At 43.8% G+C, this 20157-nt stretch overlaps 1 protein-coding gene across 3 annotated transcripts in view; it reads left to right on the plus strand.

Moving 5' to 3' along the window:
• The window catches only part of LOC126426880 (GA-binding protein subunit beta-1-like), a 107719-nt gene that overhangs the window by 48978 nt on the left and 38584 nt on the right, over window positions 1-20157 (plus strand). For all 3 annotated transcript variants that reach the window (XM_050088925.1, XM_050088927.1, XM_050088926.1), the window contains one exon: window positions 8329-8404. In XM_050088925.1, coding sequence (XP_049944882.1) covers window positions 8329-8404 — 76 coding nt within the window. The remainder of the gene's footprint in view (window positions 1-8328; window positions 8405-20157) is intronic.

A 20157-nucleotide genomic window follows, 5' to 3' on the forward strand; every position in this document is an offset into this window, starting at 1 on the left:
AATATGAAAAACGTATGTTTTTGGTGGTGTCTGGATACATTTGATCACACAGCGTAATTAAATTATGAGGTATATAATTCTCCTTCCATATCTCTGTAGGGATCAAACAGTTGTGACATGGAGTTGGGTGTTAAGGGTGCAGTATTGCTCGCTGTTGTTGGTCGGGAGCAGCGTTTAAGCTTTCTTGTAAGCATGATGGGCTGACAGTAATCGAACCAAGCGATCACGGGTGTAAGTGTACAGGCGCCTGGGGAAAGCCATAGCGAACGAGGCTGGGCCATCAGCCAGCAGCTTAAACGTCCAAGCGCCAAAGTTCATCACCCAGTAGCGAGAGGCAGACGAGAAAGCGTCACCTGCCCAAGCGCCCCCTGTTTGTGTTGTCACACCTGGCACAAGCCTCGGCTCTTCAAATAGATGTGTCTGGTGCGGTGTTGTGTGTCTCCAGCCGACCACCAGTATTGAGAAGAGCGAACATGTAGCCGCACAAATTGGTGTGCTGCTACATACTTTCCCCTGTCGGCCATGTTGTTAGACGTCTGGGCAGCACCGTTACGAGACACCTGAGCTGGCTCGTTCCTGAAGGCCCTGCCGGCAGTCACATGTTTCTCCTCCCTCATTCCTTGTGTCGGCAATAGACGGCGCAACTTTATTCCATTAAGTCACAGCGGCTTGCACTGGCACATTTGCCTCTGCCCACCTGAAAATTGCTCCTCTGTCGTCACGAATTAGTGGGTGGATTCGTTCAAAAATGGCTCTGAGCCCTATGGGACTTAACATCTATGGTCATCAGTCCCCTAGAACTTAGAACTACTTAAACCTAACTAACCTAAGGACATCACACAACACCCATGCCCGAGGCAGGATTCGAACCTGCGACCGCAGCAGTCCCGCAGTTCCGGACTGCAGCGCCAGAACCGCTAGACCACCGCGGCCGGCGGTGGATTCGTCTCTCCACCTCCAGTCTCTCCATGACTGGTCAACACTGCAGCCACTGATTATGTGTACTTGGAGTACAAAGAATGGGGAACAGTTACAAAGTGGACAGACGAGGGTCATTCAATAATTAAAGAGACAACTTGGGCCGGAGGAAAAAGCGTTTATTTTTAGAAAACGAAACGTTTCAGCATAACGTCCTTGAACATTTATGCACTTCTTCCAACGGGCTACAACCTTTTTTATTCCGGCTGCAAAGAAACCTTTATCTTGATGTTTGAAGCAACTTCCCACAAACTTTTTCACATCCTAATTTTCCTGGAATCTCTTTCCACGTAATGCCTCCTTCACTGCACCAAACAAATGGCAGTCACTAGGTGCTAAATCACGACTGTAAGGGGGATGAGGCAGTGCTTCCCAGCCCATTTAGTCGATGGTGTCACGGATTACCTGAGCAAAATGAGGGTGTGCGTTGTCTTAATGGAGAATCACACCTCTCCTCTGAGATCCACGTCGTCTCTCTCTCATGGCTGGATTCACGATGTTTCAAATTCGAGTACTACTGGCCACTCATTGTACGCTTCGAGGTAATCACAAAAAACTGGACCTTCAGCATCCCAAAACACCGTCAACATGACTTTTCTTGCTGATGCTTGGGTTCTGGCTCATAGTAGTAAGCCCAAGTTTCATCACAAGTTAAAATTTGTTAAGGAAGTGCGCACCTCGCGTTTCATAACGTTCCTTTAGCTCTGTGCACTCTCAACCTTGTTTCCTAGCGTACCCGCGATGACTCCTTTGGGACCGATCTTGCACGTGTTTTGCGTTACTTCAGCTTGTTACAGATAATATTATGAACTGTAACTGTACTGTCTTGGACCTTATCAACTATTATTTCCACAGTCACGCGGCGGTCGGCACGAATAATGTCATCAGTTCGACTTTCAATTGAGGAGTTGAAACTGCAACTGGTGGGCCAGAGTGGTGTTCGTCAGTCACTGAGTCGCGACCATTTTTGAACTGCTCTATCGCCTTGTAAAAATTTGCATGATATCTAGAACCTTCAGCATAAACGTAAGACATTCTGTGGTATGTATTCAGGGGTTTCTCGCCTTCAGTAAGTTAAGAACGAATAACCGAACGTTGTTCAACTAATGTGGACGTCTCAAACGAACTCTCCATCTTGAAATGTATTTTTGAGGTTATAAACAAAACAATGTTGAAACATTAGCTGATCTGGTTTCATCCTAGTGATGGCAAATTGTAGCCATAAAAGTACGAAACATGTCCTACTAACAGTTGTTTTCCCAGACCAATGTGCCTGTTTCATTATTGAATCGCCTTTCATACATATGAATACTTTTGCTCATCTATTACAGAAATTTGATACGTACTACAACATGTATTAATGACACATCGTCTTAAAATGCTGCAAAGTAATGAACTCCATAAAAGTCGTCATGGACTCCCTGAAAAAAAGTGAAGCTCCCAGAAGATATGAGATGTAAGAGCAATGTTAAGAATGTACACGACATCTGCAGGTATCTAAATGATTAGAGCTGCAGTTCTCTGTGACAAGTGGAATGGCCACTGAGCGTATTTCACTTGCTTCTGTTTTGTGTGGTTACAAGGCCTAGCTGGCTGCATCATGTGGATTAACGTGTAAGATGTTGATTGATCACTCTGACTGACATGGAGACGCTGTGTGCGCATGTGGACCAGCATTATTAGTTACTGAGAGAGATGGAAAGGGCCTCAGTGTTGATCTCCATTTGGCCAGCTTATCTTATTGTGTATTATCCAGACTCGTGGAGCGTTCTGCTGGGACAGTGACCCACTCCATGGGAACCTAAGTGCAGGCGTACCCATCATGAAAGGTTCGTTTGACCATGTCTGATCACCACAGTGGACGATTGCCATATTGTGCAACAAGTACATTGTAACTTCTTCACATCTGCACCTGCCATCAGAGCAAACGTAATTGACTCTGCGACATTCTGTCATCCCTCATCATTGGCTGGAGACTAGCTGCAGCAAGACTACAGAATTAACGTCCGATGCATAGGATGCCATCAGCATGACAACACAAATGATTGAATCTGGAGTGGTGCTGCCATGGGGAAACATTTGCAGCTGGCTAGTGAATGGCATTGTGTGGTGTTTAGCAATTTATCACAGCTCTGTAAGAACCTGGAAACCATTGGTAGCGAGTACGGCAGCGACCTGGGTAGAGGTTTCATTATTCCAACGTTTTGGAGGCACATAGAGGTGTTACACATTGTGCCAACGTGTGTAGTGCTATTGCTCATGAATTTGGGTTATGACCGGTGGTGATTGTGAGTACTCTGCTCAATGGTACGTGACAGACATTCTGTCACCTCGTGTGTTACGTTTCACATGTCATATGTAACATGATGCCACTTTTAAACTAAACAATGCTCAGCCATACATGTGTCTCTGCGAAATGTCTGCAAGATGTGAGGCACTCTAGTGGCCAGCAAGGTCTGCAGATGTATGGAACCATTTCGAATGTGAACCTCATCCTATTGGCACTATCCTGGGGGTTTGGGCCAGATTGCCCCATGAGATGAAACAATGGCTAAATAACATCTTCGCCAACTGAGTCAGTGAGTCGATTCACACCAGAGGGAGTGCAAAACCACACAGATAAGTGGACTCAAGCTGTACAAGTTCTTTGTACATTTACTTTGGTGTTGTAGTAAGTGAAATGAAGTAATGGACCCTCTCAATGCATGAGAACTTCATTTGCATTTGCCCTCCACATCTCTGTGATTGACTGCCTCCGAAGGAAAACTGCAGTACAATATTACTAAAAATATTTTGTCGAAGTTCCTGCGGCACTACTACTCACAAAATGAGTGGGTTCATGCCCTCCAGGGTATACCAACGCCACTACACGAGAGCTGGTCAACATCTACCCACTTTAAGCATTTTTCACCATCATTATAATATCCTACAAGGTTCACAGTTTGTGTAGTATCTCACGTGCAATGAACACTACGTATTTGTGTGGATATATTTGAATGACCTATATCATTTCAGCAGCCTGGTGCTGAAAATTCATGGTTCAGGATGAAGTGGGTCAGTTGCTTACCCTTTCTTGTAGTATGGATGAGGGAATCCTGCCTATGAATCTTCAGGATTGATGACAATATTACTTTTGTGTGGGGTAAGCGTTGGCAGAGATTTGTCACAATTCTGGAAGTGTCTTTCAGCAGTGTAATTTAATTATCCTTTCTCTCTTTTTTTATGTCCCAGATAAATAAAACTCTTTACAATAATTTATGGATGCATGATATTGATTATAGTACCACAACCATTAACTAGAGAGATCTGTGCATTCTTTTCTAAAGACAACCAAAGTAATATTAGGCACTCATTGTTAGTGTCAAAAATTTCTCAAAGTGTAAGCACCAATATTAAACAGGAAATCAGTTTTATGAATTTTTATGAGGCACTTTCCTAATTCAATAAATAATGTGTTCAGATGGGAACGCAGCATAGTTTTGGAACTATGCAGTGCTCTTTTTTTTTTCTTGAAGTTCATGACAGGTGTTTGTAAGAGCAGAAAGCGGGTGCATTCACACCTGATTGCAGCTGTAGTTATTGACTACAGAGAAAAGTGTGCAGTGAGTGATGCTGAGTGTCTCGCTTCTGATGTGAAACACTGTACATAAAGGATAAAATCACACTTCTTGTTAAATTATAATTGCTGTTAATGACTTAGTAAAGGGGAAAGCAACGTGCCAGAATGGAATGTGGCTTGTAGTAAAGAACAATATGGATGCTAGAGACATACATGTTAATATGAAGTGGCTTAAAGAGTTTGAAATACAGATGTATGATGCTCTGGAGCTGGTCAGGGAACTGAGAATGGTAAAGTGTAGCAATATTTGTTGTTAAGTTGCCTACCCTAGAATATGACAAGTCTTCAGTGTTCAGTCTGAAGATCTGACAACAGCAAATCTCAGTCTTCCCATCTTACTGCCCTTTTCTCCATTTCTATCTTGGAGTTGCAGGCGACATTTTTTATAGTTTGATCCATGTACTTCAGCTGTAGTCTTCCTCTGGTCCTTAGTTCGATCATATATCTGTGTGTTATCAGTTTTAGCAGCCTCTCATGTCTCAGTAGATAGCCCACAGCCTGAACTCCATTTCACAACAGCACTAGCAGAGAAACCCAGAGCTACCAAGGTGTTTGTTTACAGCTGTGCATATCGTGTATACCATGCAGTGCCTGAACCATTTGTCGTACAATGGCATAATTTGAGCGGAACATGTGAATATGGTGTGCGCAATGTGTTGCGAATGGAGTTAGTAGTAACAAACTACTAAATTCATGCATGGTGCGGCAGTTTTTCACGTATCTCGTTGTTTCTGATGTTATGTCTCCTAAGTTGTGTCATACACTGATATAATGTTTCAGTTACTTCCAGTGCTGTATGTGAATAGCGAGGCAACAAGGACATCAATCAAAGGAGAACAACAGGTTAATAACCTGTCAATCAAAGCAGAACAATAGGTTTGCCTCTGAGTGTATACCTGTCCCTGATGTAGGCAACCCGCAATGTGGAGCGAGGTCCTTGTTGCCCTACTACTTACGTGCATTCTGTCTGCGAGGTGTGTCACCAATACAGTGGTTAGTAAAGAAGCAATAAACTATAATTTCATACATCATGTGACATTTTTCCTGCTTTACAAATACGTTACGTAGTTTTACACACTTTTCACACTTTATTTTCTATTTATATTCAATCACTGTATGAGTTTAGTTACTCACACTTCACTGTCGATGTGTATCGACTCACTGCCGAACGTTTGATGTTCCTCCCTGACGTTGAAACCCACTACAGGTCTAGCTTTATGTGTAGCCCCACCAGTGCCGAATTTGAGAACATACCAAAGCGCCTTCGAACGGTCAACAGTGTTCCAGAACATTCCATAACGTTCCAGAGTGTTATGGAATGTTCCACAGTGATCTGACTGGTTCCAGCATGTTCCCGAGCATTCTGAAATCTGCCATACTACTCCTGAAGATTCCAGAACATCTCGGATCATTGTGGAACATTCTGCAGTGTTGTGCAATCGTCTCGAATACTCTCGAATGTTCTGTATCGTTCTTGAATACTCTCGAACGTTCAGGAATGTTCTAGAAATTTCTATATGGCGGAACGTCCCAGCCATTATATCTTCAAAACCTCGCCCTTCAGGTAAAAATGGGAGCCTCCTTCATGGATGGCGGATAGACGGCTACCACACCATATAACTCTCCTGATCGGTCCGAGACCCGTTTCTGAGTTTCAACGCCACGCACTTTGTACGTTTACTTTTATAATACATACTGATTACATAAAACCACCTCCTCTGATCTTCTTTTAATGTTACTGTATCAGTCCATTTTATTTTTAGGATACGCCTGCAACACCCCTGCTCAGACGAATCCGGTCCCTTCCTTTCCACAGTTGCCAGAGCTCTGGTCCCAGTGTGACACAATACCACACTCCAAATACAATTTTGCAGAAAACTGTTTCCGATTTGTTGGCCGCTACGTTTAAATACTTTCCTTCCTTTAAGTCATTGTTTTGTGGGCAGTTCTGCCTATTTGATCTTTGTTTTGCGCACCACTAGTGATCTCTTTGTCTAACTAAATAAACGAATCATTGCAATAGCCTGTCACGCACATGTACTCGAACGCAGGTTTGTCATCCATTGTCACAGACCATCACTTACTCATTTATTATCGTGTAGTAGTTCTTACTCGTAACTTTATTCTTTTTATTTAAGATACAGCCGAGATCTAGACCACTTTCGGATAAAACTTGTGTGTCATCAGCGTATCTGTTCCTTTCTTCTGTATTTCCACATTTACCTCTAACTGCTCGACTACTTTCTTAAGTGCCCCCACTTTGCATAGATTAAAAATAACTATTGAAGGTAAACGTTCTGGTAGGATTACTGTGTAAATATATGGTGAACGTTAATAAAACCATCAAGTTGTAAGGACGGATCCCTGACTAGAAATGGAGGGTAAAAATCCTATTGACATATGTCCGGAAATGCATCGTTGTCACATTAGGTGGTGCTGACGAATGGAAGATGTCCCTCTGATTACGTGCTGTTGTATTCCCTGTGTGTTGCAGGCTGTGTTATTGACACAGCGTACTGTAAGCAGCAGAGTAGTCCGGCATCCACATCAGGAGCAAGCCGAGATGGTGTTTGTGTATGGGTAAGCAAATGGAAACGGTGAAGAGGCATCACAGTTACACTGAAACAATTACCCCCACAGACACCATCCACTTCACACAAGACTTAAAGCCCTTTCTGGGCGTTTGTCTGATTTCGCGTTTTAAATCATACTTCTCTTTAGGATGGATATTTTCAGAACTCTTCAAAACCTGTTGGCAGTTTTCCCCTTTCATACGTGTTACAGGTACGAGCATTTAAGAGATACGTGGTTCGCATTTCTCAAGCTATTGTAAGTTTGGCGGAAGTGTTGTGTGCCCCAGGGCTTGGTTGTTTCTCAGAATTTTTAGTTCTAGTAATTGTTCTAAATGAAAAGTGGTTTGTAATCTCATTTAGAGGATCAGCATGACCAAGTAAAGTGGACATAATAGACTCGACTGAGAATACATTCAGCAAGAAGAGAAATGTGATTGAAAAGTGATGTCAGTGAGAATTATCTTGTTGTCTGTAACATCTACAACACAGTGGTGGCACGATATCAGTTACAAAACGAAAGCAAGTATGTTATTTGAAAGGAAGTCGTATTCACTATGACTGGCTCTGACTTGTCGTCCTATGCCTGGTTGGGCATTGTCATATTGGACTGCCACACATGTGTATAGAATGAGTTGCAGCCTAACAATATCTGTTACATGGACATAATATTTTCGGGAAAGATATTCCAGATTTTAGTATCAGATGATTAGTACCCTATGTGAACCATTCCCTTCATGAAAACATTCTGTATTAGCAATTAAAGCAGAATAATACCGACTCTAGTCATAAAATTTTGTTGTTTTCTTAAGTAATTATTGACTTCAGGAGGATAGCTCAATAAAATACTGCAGCAGTTCGATCTGGTGTTTTTAGAATTATGCTAGACCTCTATTCAGGAAGACTTTCTGAGCAAGCAACAGTAGAAAGAAAGTCAGGGCTTTTTGTATAAACAAATAGGAAATTCCTTAAGTGATATTATTAAAGATTTCCAACTGTTTATATATAGAATCAATCTCATGCCGCAAGGATATTTCTGTAATTGCATTTTGATGGACAACATCTGCCAACTGTTGCTTGCTATAGATCTGCCTGTAGCTCACACAAGTGTGGACAGATCTGTGTACTGACAAAGAACTGCCCTGTGACGCCGTATTCCAGAATCGCCCCCGACGGCGTCACCTCAGGAGGTTACGGACACCGCGGCCATGGAACTGGAGCCAGCAACAGAAACCAGGTAGGCACGTGAGAAGGCACTCGCCTGTGTTGCCCAGTTCTAGGTGTGTGTGCTATTCTGAAGCCTGCAGTGTATGACACTCAGTTTCCTTAGGTCCGTCTGTGCTGTAAAATACACTATCATTCATGGCCATTTTCTGATAGCTCATAATGCTTCAAGTGACTTCTCATAATAGGCTTATCGAATGTCGAAATTGAAGTGTGTACATTACCAAATAAGTTAGCTAAGGAATGTCACATAAGAGCCGAGTTTCTCGTAGCTTCATAAATTGTTTCGACCCTACTTGCTGTCATGATTTCTGTTAAATTGCATAAATTCAAGGCACTCTTATATTGGTTCTCGCGGGAAGCATGTGAGGAAAAGTGCACTGGCAGTGGTCACACAAGGAACCATTCCAGAAGTGGAACCAAAGAAACAGAGCAAACACAGTAACGTGTACAGTTAGCAGCTAGGGCTCACGAATGTGTAGCTCCACCCTCTGTGGCCCGTGTAGGGCACTGTAGACCATTTGTATGAAGACTAGAACTTATTGTTGTTTGCCATCTCTGATACCGCTGACAGTTTGATGTCTATCAACGGTATCCTGCTGTGCAGAGAGAGGACGAAGGTGAGGACAGGTCCTTCACCCAGTACCAGTGCCAGCAACTCAGCAGTGTGCTCTGTCAGGCTGCATAGAGGCCAGTAACGTACTTAAAATATCCTGCCATGCTGTAAACCGTCATGTGCGGAAGTCTTATTGTGTCTTATAAACTGGGCAGTCAGAATAATCACTATTCCCACATCATAACTACATTTCTGGTGTGTTGCTTATTTCTCTTTCACTCAGTAGGTGCATTTGTGCAATTTCATAAGCAAAATTCAGTTGTATTCTCCTACGAGTATTGGGGATTTAGGTATAGCTTTTTAGAGGTATATTAGGCTCCAGTGGCAAGCAGTGGTTGGGAAGGGAGCGAGACAGGATTGTAGCCTATCCTCCACGTTATTCAGTCTGTATATTTAGCAAGCAGTGAAACAAACAAATAAAAATTGGGAGTAGGAATTTAAATCCATGGAGAAGAAATAAAGTCTTTGAGGTTTGCCAGTTACATTGTAATTCAGTCACAGCAGAGGATATGGAAGACAGTTCAACGGAATGGACAGTGTCTTGAAAGGAGGATATAAGATGAACATTAACAAAAGCTAAACAATGATAATGGAATGTAGTCGAATTAAATCCGGTCACACTGAAGCAACTCCATAACACTTGCTTGTTGTTTGAGCCTACTGGTAAAAAATCTAGCAGACCGTTTCCGAACTGCTTCGACATCCCCCATCAATCTGACCTGGTGTGTATCCCAGAACTCGTACAATACTCAACAATGGGTCGCACTAGACTCCTCCTTTACACATGAACCACATTTTCCTAGAATTCTCCAAGTAAACCAAAGTCGACCATTCGCATTCCATACTACACTCTTTACATGCTCATTCGACTTCATATTTGTTACTTCTAGATATTTAATCGACGTAACCATGCCAAGCAGAACACTGCTACTACTATAATTGAACATTATGGGTTTGGCTGTCCTACTCATCTACACTGCTGGCCACCGTAAATGCAACACCCTGAAGGAAGCTACCGAATCAAGTGAAATTTACACCATGGGTTTGCAGCGATGAGATATGCAACTGATTATAATTTCAGCGCAGACGCACATCACGCGCGCCTGTGGCGCCACCTCATAGCGCCATTTAATGCTTGGCGATTTCGACGAGTATACGTTCGGCACGTGTGTTTACCTTGTGGTTGTTTCACAAGACGATCAGTTATGCCTCGTAGACAACAGCGGACATCTTTTGATCAAGTATCCGAGTTCGACAGAGGAAGGATAGTGGCTTACCAAGATTTTGGATCATCATACAGACAAATCGCTAGTCGTGTTGGACGAAACCAAACAACTGTAATGCGGATATGTGACCGTTGGATGCAGGAGGGTACGACGGACCGACGTAGTCGATCGCATTCACCTCGGTGCACCACTGCACGTCCTGATAGGCAAATTGTGCGCATGGCAGTAAACGGATCGCTCAGTGACATCCCGAACCATAGCACAGCACATTGCGCCTGTAACGCATCATCCAGTGTCTGCGCGTACCATTCGACGCCGTTTACAGCAGAGTGGTCAGTCCGCAAGACGTCCATTGCTTCGTCTACCATTGACGCAGAACCACAGACGTCTCCGTCGCCAATGGTGTGATGACAGACGGATGTGGACGGCAGAATGGAATGACGTTGTCTTTACTGACGAGGCACGCTTCTGTCTACAGCACCACGATGGTCGGATTCGAGTGTGGAGACACCGTGGAGAGAGGATGCTGGACAGCTGTATTATGCACCGCCACACTGGTCTTGCACCGGGTATTATGGTATGGGGCGGCATTGGATATTACTCTCGCACGCCTCTAGTACGCATTGCCGGTACTTTAAATAGCCGGCGCTACATATCCGAGGTGCTGGAGCCAGTTGTCCTTCCTTACTTTCAGGGCTCGGCCACAGCCATATTTCAACAGGATAATGCGCGACCACACGTGGCACGCATTGTCCAAAGGTTCTTCGTCAATAATCAGATTGAATTGCTTCCCTGGCAGGCTCGCTCTCCGGATCTTTCGCCGATAGAAAATATGTGGTCCATGGTTGCTCAACGAGTGACCCAGATTACATCCCCAGCTGCCACACCAGATGATCTTTGGCAACGTGTGGAAGCTGCTTGGGCTGCTGTACCCCAGGAACACATCCAACGTCTCTTTTACTCAATGCCGAGACGTGGCAGCGGTGATCTCCAACAATGGCGGCTACTCTGGCTACTGATTCTGGCAGGAACCACATGTCACAGACGTCTGTAAACGTAATCATTTGATACTTGGTCAACATGTTATCTACAAAATAAATTTTGTTGTGCTACCTCTTGTCTTTCTTGGTGCTGCATTTACGGTGGCCAGCAGTGTATATTAACTTACGTGTTTCTACATTTAGAGCCAGCTGCTATTCATCACACCACCTGGAAATTTTGTCTAAGTCATCCTGTCTCCTCCTACAGTCACTCAACGACGGCGCCTTCCCGTATGCCACATCATCGGCACCAAACAGCCGCAGACTGCTGTTTACCCTGTCTGCCAGATCTTTTATGTACATAGAAAATAACAGCGGCCTTATTGCGCTTCTCTGGTACACTCCTAACAATATCACAGCCTCAAACTCGCCGTCGGGGACAACGTACTGGGATCTGTTACTTAAAATATCTTCAGGTGACTCATATACCTAGGAACCCATTCTGTGTGCTTGTACTTTCGTTAACAGTCGGCACTGTGACATCGTGTCAAATGTTTTACGGATATCTGTTTCTATGGAATCCGCCCATTTCACGTCATCCATTGTTCGCACGATCTCGTGTAAGTGAGGGTAAGCCGAGTTTCACAAGAGCGATGCTTTCTAAAACCTTGCTGAATTATAGACAGAAGCTTCCCCCTCTCAAGGAAATTTACTGTATTCCAGCCGAGAACACGTTATGGATTCTTCAGCCAACTGATGTTAGTGTTAATGGTCGTAATTTTCAGAGTCCGTTCTTTTACACTTACGCTATATGATCAAAAGTATCCAGACACTTTGCTAAAAATCACTTACAAGTTCCGGGCACCCTCCATCGGTAATGCTGGAATTCAATATGGTGTTGTCCCACCCTTAGCCTTGATTACAGTTTCCACTCTCGGAGGCATACGTTGAATCAGGTCCTGGAAGGTTCCCTGAGGAATGGCAGCCCATTCTCCACGGAGTGCTGCACTGAGGAGAGGTATCGATGTCGGTCGGCGCAGCCTGGCACCAATTCGGCGTTCCAAAACGTGGCACAGGTGTTCTAAAGGATTCATGTCAGGACTTTGTGCAAGCCAGTCCATTACAGGGATGTTATTGTCGTGTAACCACTCCGCCACAGGGATCTGACATTCCATGCTCCGATCCATAGAACGCCAATTTTGTTTCTCCTGATAACGATATCCTCCTGAGTAGGTACCATCCAGAGATCCAAATGTGGGATTACTGGTCTTCGTAACAATTTACACAAGTAGATGCCATCATCGATCAAGCATACAGCAGAGCTGCATCGGGAAAAATTATGGCTGGAGTTTCCCCTTGCTTTCAGTCATTCACAGTACAAACACAGCAACGCCTTTTTAGTTGATATACCGTGGCCAGATTAGTCAGTCGTCCAGACTGTTTCCCCCTGCAATTACTTAAAAGCCTGCTGCCCCTCTTCAGGGACCACATGTTTGTGTGGCCTCTCAACAGATACCCTCTGTCATTGTTGCACCTATGTTACAGCTGTCTGTATCACTGAGGCACCAAGCCTCCCCACCAATGGCGAAGTACATGATTCGTGGAAGAGATGAATTACATTATTAGTCCATAACACAAATTTTTACTTTAGCACACAACCATCCAAACGTATAGACACAATTAATGAAACTTGTATAATATCGATTATGACATGGCCCATAGCTGAGCTCCTATGACACAGTAAATGAGCAAGACAGGTTCCACTGTATTCATACACTCATAAGGGTGGATGTATGAGAAAACAGGTGCCCACATACAAGCTACTGTAACATTAACTGTTTGAGAGATAATCGAACTAAATTTTGCAGATGTCATTGTGAATTGTCTATAATCTGGATTTTGTTTCTAAATTTTTTGTGGAATGGGTTGGTCAGAACGTTGCTTGGTAGTTTCAGAGTACGTGTTATGGCATTAGGAATATTTTTAAAATGATATTATTGTTGTCCATTTGAAAATGTGGTAAGTCATTCTTAGTAATTAGATAAAAAAATCTATGTACTGTATTTTTAGTGTCATTCTTTGAACTCTCAGAATATTTTTAAGTTTACATGAAAGAGATACAGTAATTTTTATTTTGCAAGAATTTAAATGTATTTGAAAATAACGCACTTTGAAAAATTTTGTGCCACAAGAGCTGTGTTATAACATATATAAATTCTGTACTAAAGTTCATCTTCTTATCCATAACGGTTTAGCATAAAACGTTCCTTACGCACTGAAAAACGATAATTTCATGAAATGCAATGTTTATGTCAGAAACAAATATGTTAATGTTGACCATAACCATACATTTGGATAGTTTAGTCTTTATGTAGCTCTTTTCTTCTAGTATGATTCTTCTGGTGTTCCCTTCACTGATATTTGGACCCTAGCAGTACATACATTATCAATCGTCTTCAATATGTTTTTGGAGAAGCAACCTGCATCAGATCCTAGTCTGTCTCTGTGTTACCATCACTGAACGCGGAACAAGTATCATATTACGTAATTTTAACAATAGTAGATGAGCAAAATGTCATTGGGCAGCTCTTGTCAATGAGAGTAGGTTTCCAGTGTATGTTCCAGACAGCTTTCACCTTGAGTATCAGGTTACACTGATAAGGACTTCTGGTGTCAGGTTATACACTCAGGTTTCTCACTGCCCCACCCTCTCCACTCTGAGGAACCACCAGGAATTGATCAAAGGCACCCAGAGGCACCACTTAGCCAACTGTGTGAGTTATGTTTGAGATCGTGACATCACATGACCGTAGCCACACTCCTTATACAAATGGACTCGATACTAGGTCACATGACGTAAAATAGGTCTGAAATCTCTCTGTCAGTGGGAGCACAATGGACCAATAAGATTCGAGCTCTCCTCGTCCTCTCCCTTATCATCCTTTATAACTAGCTCAACTGTGTGTAGACCTTTGTCTCCATTCGATATCTGACCATCATGGTGGAGAGGTGCAGGTTTGTTACAAACAACAGCAAATCATCACTAAAAGTTTCCTGTATGTAGTTCAGCTGCAAGAGTCTAGTTAAAAGGGTCTGCAAATAATAACGATGGTATAACAAATTAACTGACAGCTTATCACGAAAACTTTTGTTTCTGTGTCGTACATGCAGTGTATTTTTGGGTTACAATCAATTGTTTGTTCTAGTTCATCAACAATATTTTCTTTATAACATATGTACACTCTTGGAAATGGAAAAAAGAACACATTGACACCGGTGTGTCAGACCCAGTGCTCCGGACACTGCGAGAGGGCTGTACAAGCAATGATCACAAGCACGGCACAGCGGACACACCAGGAACCGCGGTGTTGGCCGTCGAATGACGCTAGCTGCTCAGCATTTGTGCACCGCCACCGTCAGTGTCAGCCAGTTCGCCGTGGCATACGGAGCTCCATCGCAGTCTTTAACACTGGTAGCATGCCGCGACAGCGTGGACGTGAACCGTATGTGCAGTTGACGGACTTTGAGCGAGGGCATATAGTGGGCTTGCGGGAGGCCGGGTGGACGTACCGCCGAATTGCTCAACACGTGGGGCGTGAGGTCTCCACAGTACATCGATGTTGTCGCCAGTGGTCGGCGGAAGGTGCACGTGCCCGTCGACCTGGGACCGGACCGCAGCGACGCACGGATGCACGCCAAGACTGTAGGATCCTACACAGTGTCGTAGGGGACCGCACCACCATTTCCCAGCAAATTAGGGACACTGTTGCTCCTGGGGTATCGGCGAGGACCATTCGCAACCGTCTCCATGAAGCTGGGCTACGGTCCCGCACACCGTTAGGCCGTCTTCCGCTCACGCCCCAACATCGTGCAGCCCGCCTCCAGTGGTGTCGCGACAGGCGTGAATGGAGGGACGAATGGAGACGTGTCGTCTTCAGCGATGAGAGTCGCTTCTGCCTTGGTGCCAATGATGGTCGTATGCGTGTTTGGCGCCGTGCAGGTGAGCGCCACAATCAGGACTGCATACGACCGAGGCACACAGGGCCAACACCCGGCATCATGGTGTGGGGAGCGATCTCCTACACTGGCCGTACACCACTGGTGATCGTCGTGGGACACTGAATAGTACACGGTACATCCAAACCGTCATCGAACCCATCGTTCTACCATTCCTAGACCGGCAAGGGAACTTGCTGTTCCAACAGGACAATGCACGTCCGCATGTATCCCGTGCCACCCAACGTGCTCTAGAAGGTGTAAGTCAACTACCCTGGCCAGCAAGATCTCCGGATCTGTCCGCCATTGAGCATGTTTGGGACTGGATGAAGCGTCGTCTCACGCGGTCTGCACGTCCAGCACGAACGCTGGTCCAACTGAGGCGCCAGGTGGAAATGGCATGGCAAGCCGTTCCACAGGACTACATCCAGCATCTCTACGATTGTCTCCATGGGAGAATAGCAGCCTGCATTGCTGCGAAAGGTGGATATACACTGTACTAGTGCCGACATTGTGCATGCTCTGTTGCCTGTGTCTATGTGCCTGTGGTTCTGTCAGTGTGATCATGTGATCTATCTGACCCCAGGAATGTGTCAATAAAGTTTCCCCTTCCTGGGACAATGAATTCACGGTGTTCTTATTTCAATTTCCAGGAGTGTATATGGACACACAATTTTTATTTACAAAGTGCTATTTTTGATGACTTTTGGCTATCACCTGCATTAATGATAGAACTTGGATTCTACATTTTCCATATAATCAGTACATTCCATATATCCAGCATTTCTTTCAGTATATTTACATTTCAGTGAATCCGCTCTTTCTATGTACAATATATTTTCGGTGTACGATATATTTGGTATTTAGTTAATGGTTTCTGGTATGTTTACGCTGTATACAGGAGAAACATGGACAAGCACCAGCTGGTTAAGAAAAACAGGCACACACAAAGAAGCCACTCATTGTAATCTTCAGATGTGAGAGCCCTTGACACTTCATAATGCATACACAAAGCACACCTCTGGGTGCCTACGTGATAAGCATACATGCAGGATCCGAGCCCCATAAACTCCACGATCTACAAACGATTCGCCTCGTCTTCAGGAAGATAATCTTCTTGTTTTGTGGTGTTATTTCTAAAGAATTATTGTGCATGTATCCAGAAGTATCAAATTCTTCATGGCTGCACCTGTTAGCTTCATATGGATCACAGACTTTCACCAGTAGCGAAACGCTCTGTATCCAGATAAAGTAAGTTGGAACTGGAGAATTTTTGGTTAGCAAAGTCTTAGTGAACACGGGACTAGTGAAGTTTCGAGAGGTCCAGAACACATACCGATACAGACAGGCTTCGTGAAGAGCACTGAAATCTTGGTCATTTACTCAGTCCTCCACTGAAGATGGTGGTCCATTGAAAATTTGGCATGGTGACGTAACCTCTTAGGCTATCAGCTCACCAGCATACAAAATAAATTTCACAGTGTTTTCTAAAATTTTCCAAAGCTTTTCCAAAAACCGAATTATTCGTTAATTTGACTTTCTCAGAATCAGTTGCCATTGTGTTCCTTCAGCCAGGGATACTGCTTGAAGCAGATTCCTTGGCTGATACTAACAAGCTCCATCCGATCCTGAGACATTGCTGGAACTTTCTATATGGAAAAATAGAAGGAATTTGTCCCCAGCGTTGTCAAAAGCTTCGGGATGGAGCCATTTCGTGGGACCAGGCTCTTCATACATAGCAAAAAGTCATTGTGCTCGTCATGACTACTGGTGGGATACTCCAGCTCTACCCTTAGACCATACCCCTCACCACCATCATCAGCTTCATGGATCTCATGCTTATTGACACATAGTCAGCACAGATTCAGAAAATATCGTTCTTGTGAAACACAACTAGCTCTTTATACTCATGAAGTAATAAGTGCTAGCAACAGGGGATGTCAATTTGATTCCATATTTTTAGATTTCCAGAAGGCTTTCGACACGGTTCCTCACATGCGACTTGTAACCAAACTACCCAAACCGCATGCCTACGGAGTATCGCCTCAGTTGTGCGACTGGATTCCTGATTTCCTGTCAGAAAGGTCGCAGTTCGTAGTAATACACGGAAAGTCATCGAGTAAAAGAGAAGTCATATCCGGCGTTCCCCAAGGAAGTGTAATAGGCCCTCTATTGTTCTTGATCTATATTAACGACATAGGAGATTATCTGAGTAGCCGTCTTAGATTGTTTGCGTATGATGCTGTCATTTATGGTCTTGTAAAGTCATCAAATGATCAAAATGACCTGCAAAATGATTTAGATAAGATATCTGTATGATGCGAAAAGTGGCAATTGCCTGTAAATAAAGAAAAGTGTCAAGTTATTCACATGAACACTAAAAAAATCAACTAAATTTCGATAACGCGATAAGTCACACAAAACTGAGGGCTGTAAATTCAATTAAATACTTAGGAATTACAATTATAAATAACCGAAATTGGAACGATCACATTGATACTACTGTGGGAAGAGCAAACCAAAGACTGCGATTCGTTGGCACAGCACTTAGAAGGTGCAACAGGTCTACCAAAGAGACTGCTTACACTACGATTTTCCTCCCTATTCTCGAGTATTGCTGTGCGGTGTGGGATCCGCATCAGGTGGTACTGACGGATGACATCGAAAAACTACAAAGAAGGGCAGCTCGTTTTGTATTATCGCGAAATAGGGGAGATAGTGTCACAGACATGATACGTGAACTGGAGTGGCAATCATTAAAACAATGGCGTTTTTCGTTGCGACGGGATCTTCTAATGAAATTTCAATCACCAGTTATCTCCATCGAAAACATTCTATTGGTACCCACCTTCACAGGGAGATATGATCTTCACGATAAAATAAGAGAAATCAGGGCTCAAACAGAAAAATTTTAGTGCTCGTTTTTCCCGCGCGCCGTTAGAGAGTGGAACGTTTGAGGGACAGCTTGAAGGTGGTTCATTGAACCCTCTCCCAGGCACTTTATTGTGAAAACAGAGTAATCACGTAGATGTAGAAACTATCCATTTTCTGCTTGGACAGCCACTGGAACCCTTTAAATGGTATACTTCGTTACATGGATTGTTCATATAGATGCTTGAGATCCTGGTAAAGATTGTAACTTAAATTACCAGATGGCCTGTACTCCACCTCACTCATTTATGGGTTATTCACCCCTGTGAATACCATATTTTAAGAAGAGCAACATATCAGTATTGGTCACCAGAACAATGTTGACAAACATCTTCCTTAACATTGCATCCCACGAAAGCCCAGGTGCCATCAAGTGGAAGGCAGTATGCGTACATTTCAGAACTTCTTGAAGATGTCCATGAGCAGCATTCCGCATCAACTGGCATATTCGTTTAAATCAGTGACTCCAAACTCCAGCCAATTATTAGCCTTGTACTCACACTCCACATCCGTTGTGATAATGCTTGTTAATTCACTAGAGAATGCGGCTGAGTTGGCAATGTGGTTTCATTGATTCTCTCCATTGGTGATACCACGTATCAGTACATCATGGGGGTCACAGCAACTGAATTTCAAGTTACTGTCTGACGCCAATACTGATCCTGTGGAATCTGGTGGACCCAGCCATCGCGGCCAGTGAGCTATGTGTTCATACGTCGAGCGCTCTCTGCGGCTGCAATACGGGATGGCTAGTGACAGCGGCTCAGCCTGCTCGCACTAGGAGCCTCTTCGTTAGGGATGCCACTCCGATTCCGCCAAGTCACAACTCCCAAATTACTGTTGTTGCTATTGTTCGAGCTGAACGCTATATCTTATTCCACCATTTGTAATGAGTCTTTGCATGTTTGGGGAAAACACAGTTAAGTAAATATTCTGTTTGCTGTGTTACTTGTACACTAACCACTTCTGCTCCCGTCCTACTTTGTTATGTCAATGGCTGACGTCTGCCTCTGTTGCCCACCTTACCTTACCGCTGTGCATGAAAGCATACAGAACGCCATCGAATTCAAGTATTTATGAGGAAAGCCACCCGTTGTGGCCGAGTGGTTGTAGGCACTTCAGTCTGGAACCGCGTCACCGCTACGGTCGCAGGTTCGAATCCTGCCTCGGGCATGGATGTGTGTGATGTCCTTAGGTTAGTTAGATTTAAGTAGTTCTAAGGTCTAGGGAACTGGTGACCTCAGATGTTAAGTCCCATAGTGCTCAGAGCCATTTGAACCATTTATGCAGAAACCCACTCTTCTTCGTCACAAGGTGAAACTTCGATCATCTGGATCTGTGGCTCTGGTGATATGCTTATCCTTAAAATGCATTGTATCAGTATGTTTCTAAAGAGACCGATGCATGGAGTAAAGTGAATCCAGGAAGCAAAACATTATTCTTGGCATGATTCTCTTTGAAAATGAGATGTACTTTTCAATAGTGTCAGGAATGACATAGACCTTATCAGCTTTGAACGAGAAATCACCCAAGTACTGAACCAGAAAGTGGTTATCATACCCAATCAAATAGTGTAAAAAGATGGGTATTTGCCATGGCAACTGGTACTTCCAGATGCGTGTGTTGAATTTCCCTGTTAGGTGACAATGGCCACGATGAAGAGATACCTCTTCTCTATCAAACAGCAGCCCACAAATACAGCAATCAAATGACATACTACGGATCGTTCTACTCTGAGTTGGTCATGGGGGACGTTGTCACTATAGGCATAATCAGCTTTCCACATAAGTTCTTAGAGCTCAGCGAGCAACTATCTCGAAGGATTTTCCCCAACATACATTTGAATTTGTTGGGACTACAGTCGTACATGCATGCAATGTATTATGCAGCTGCATATGGTACAAGCCATTCTATGAAGATGGTATGGAAGGCAGGGGGATCGCCTTCAGACTGTGTCACAGGAACTAAGAGGCACTCTAGAACAGTGTACATAACTAAGGGACATGGCTCCTGGTGG

This window comes from Schistocerca serialis, chromosome 11 (genome assembly GCF_023864345.2).
Source record: "Schistocerca serialis cubense isolate TAMUIC-IGC-003099 chromosome 11, iqSchSeri2.2, whole genome shotgun sequence".
Classification (NCBI taxonomy): domain Eukaryota; kingdom Metazoa; phylum Arthropoda; class Insecta; order Orthoptera; family Acrididae; genus Schistocerca; species Schistocerca serialis.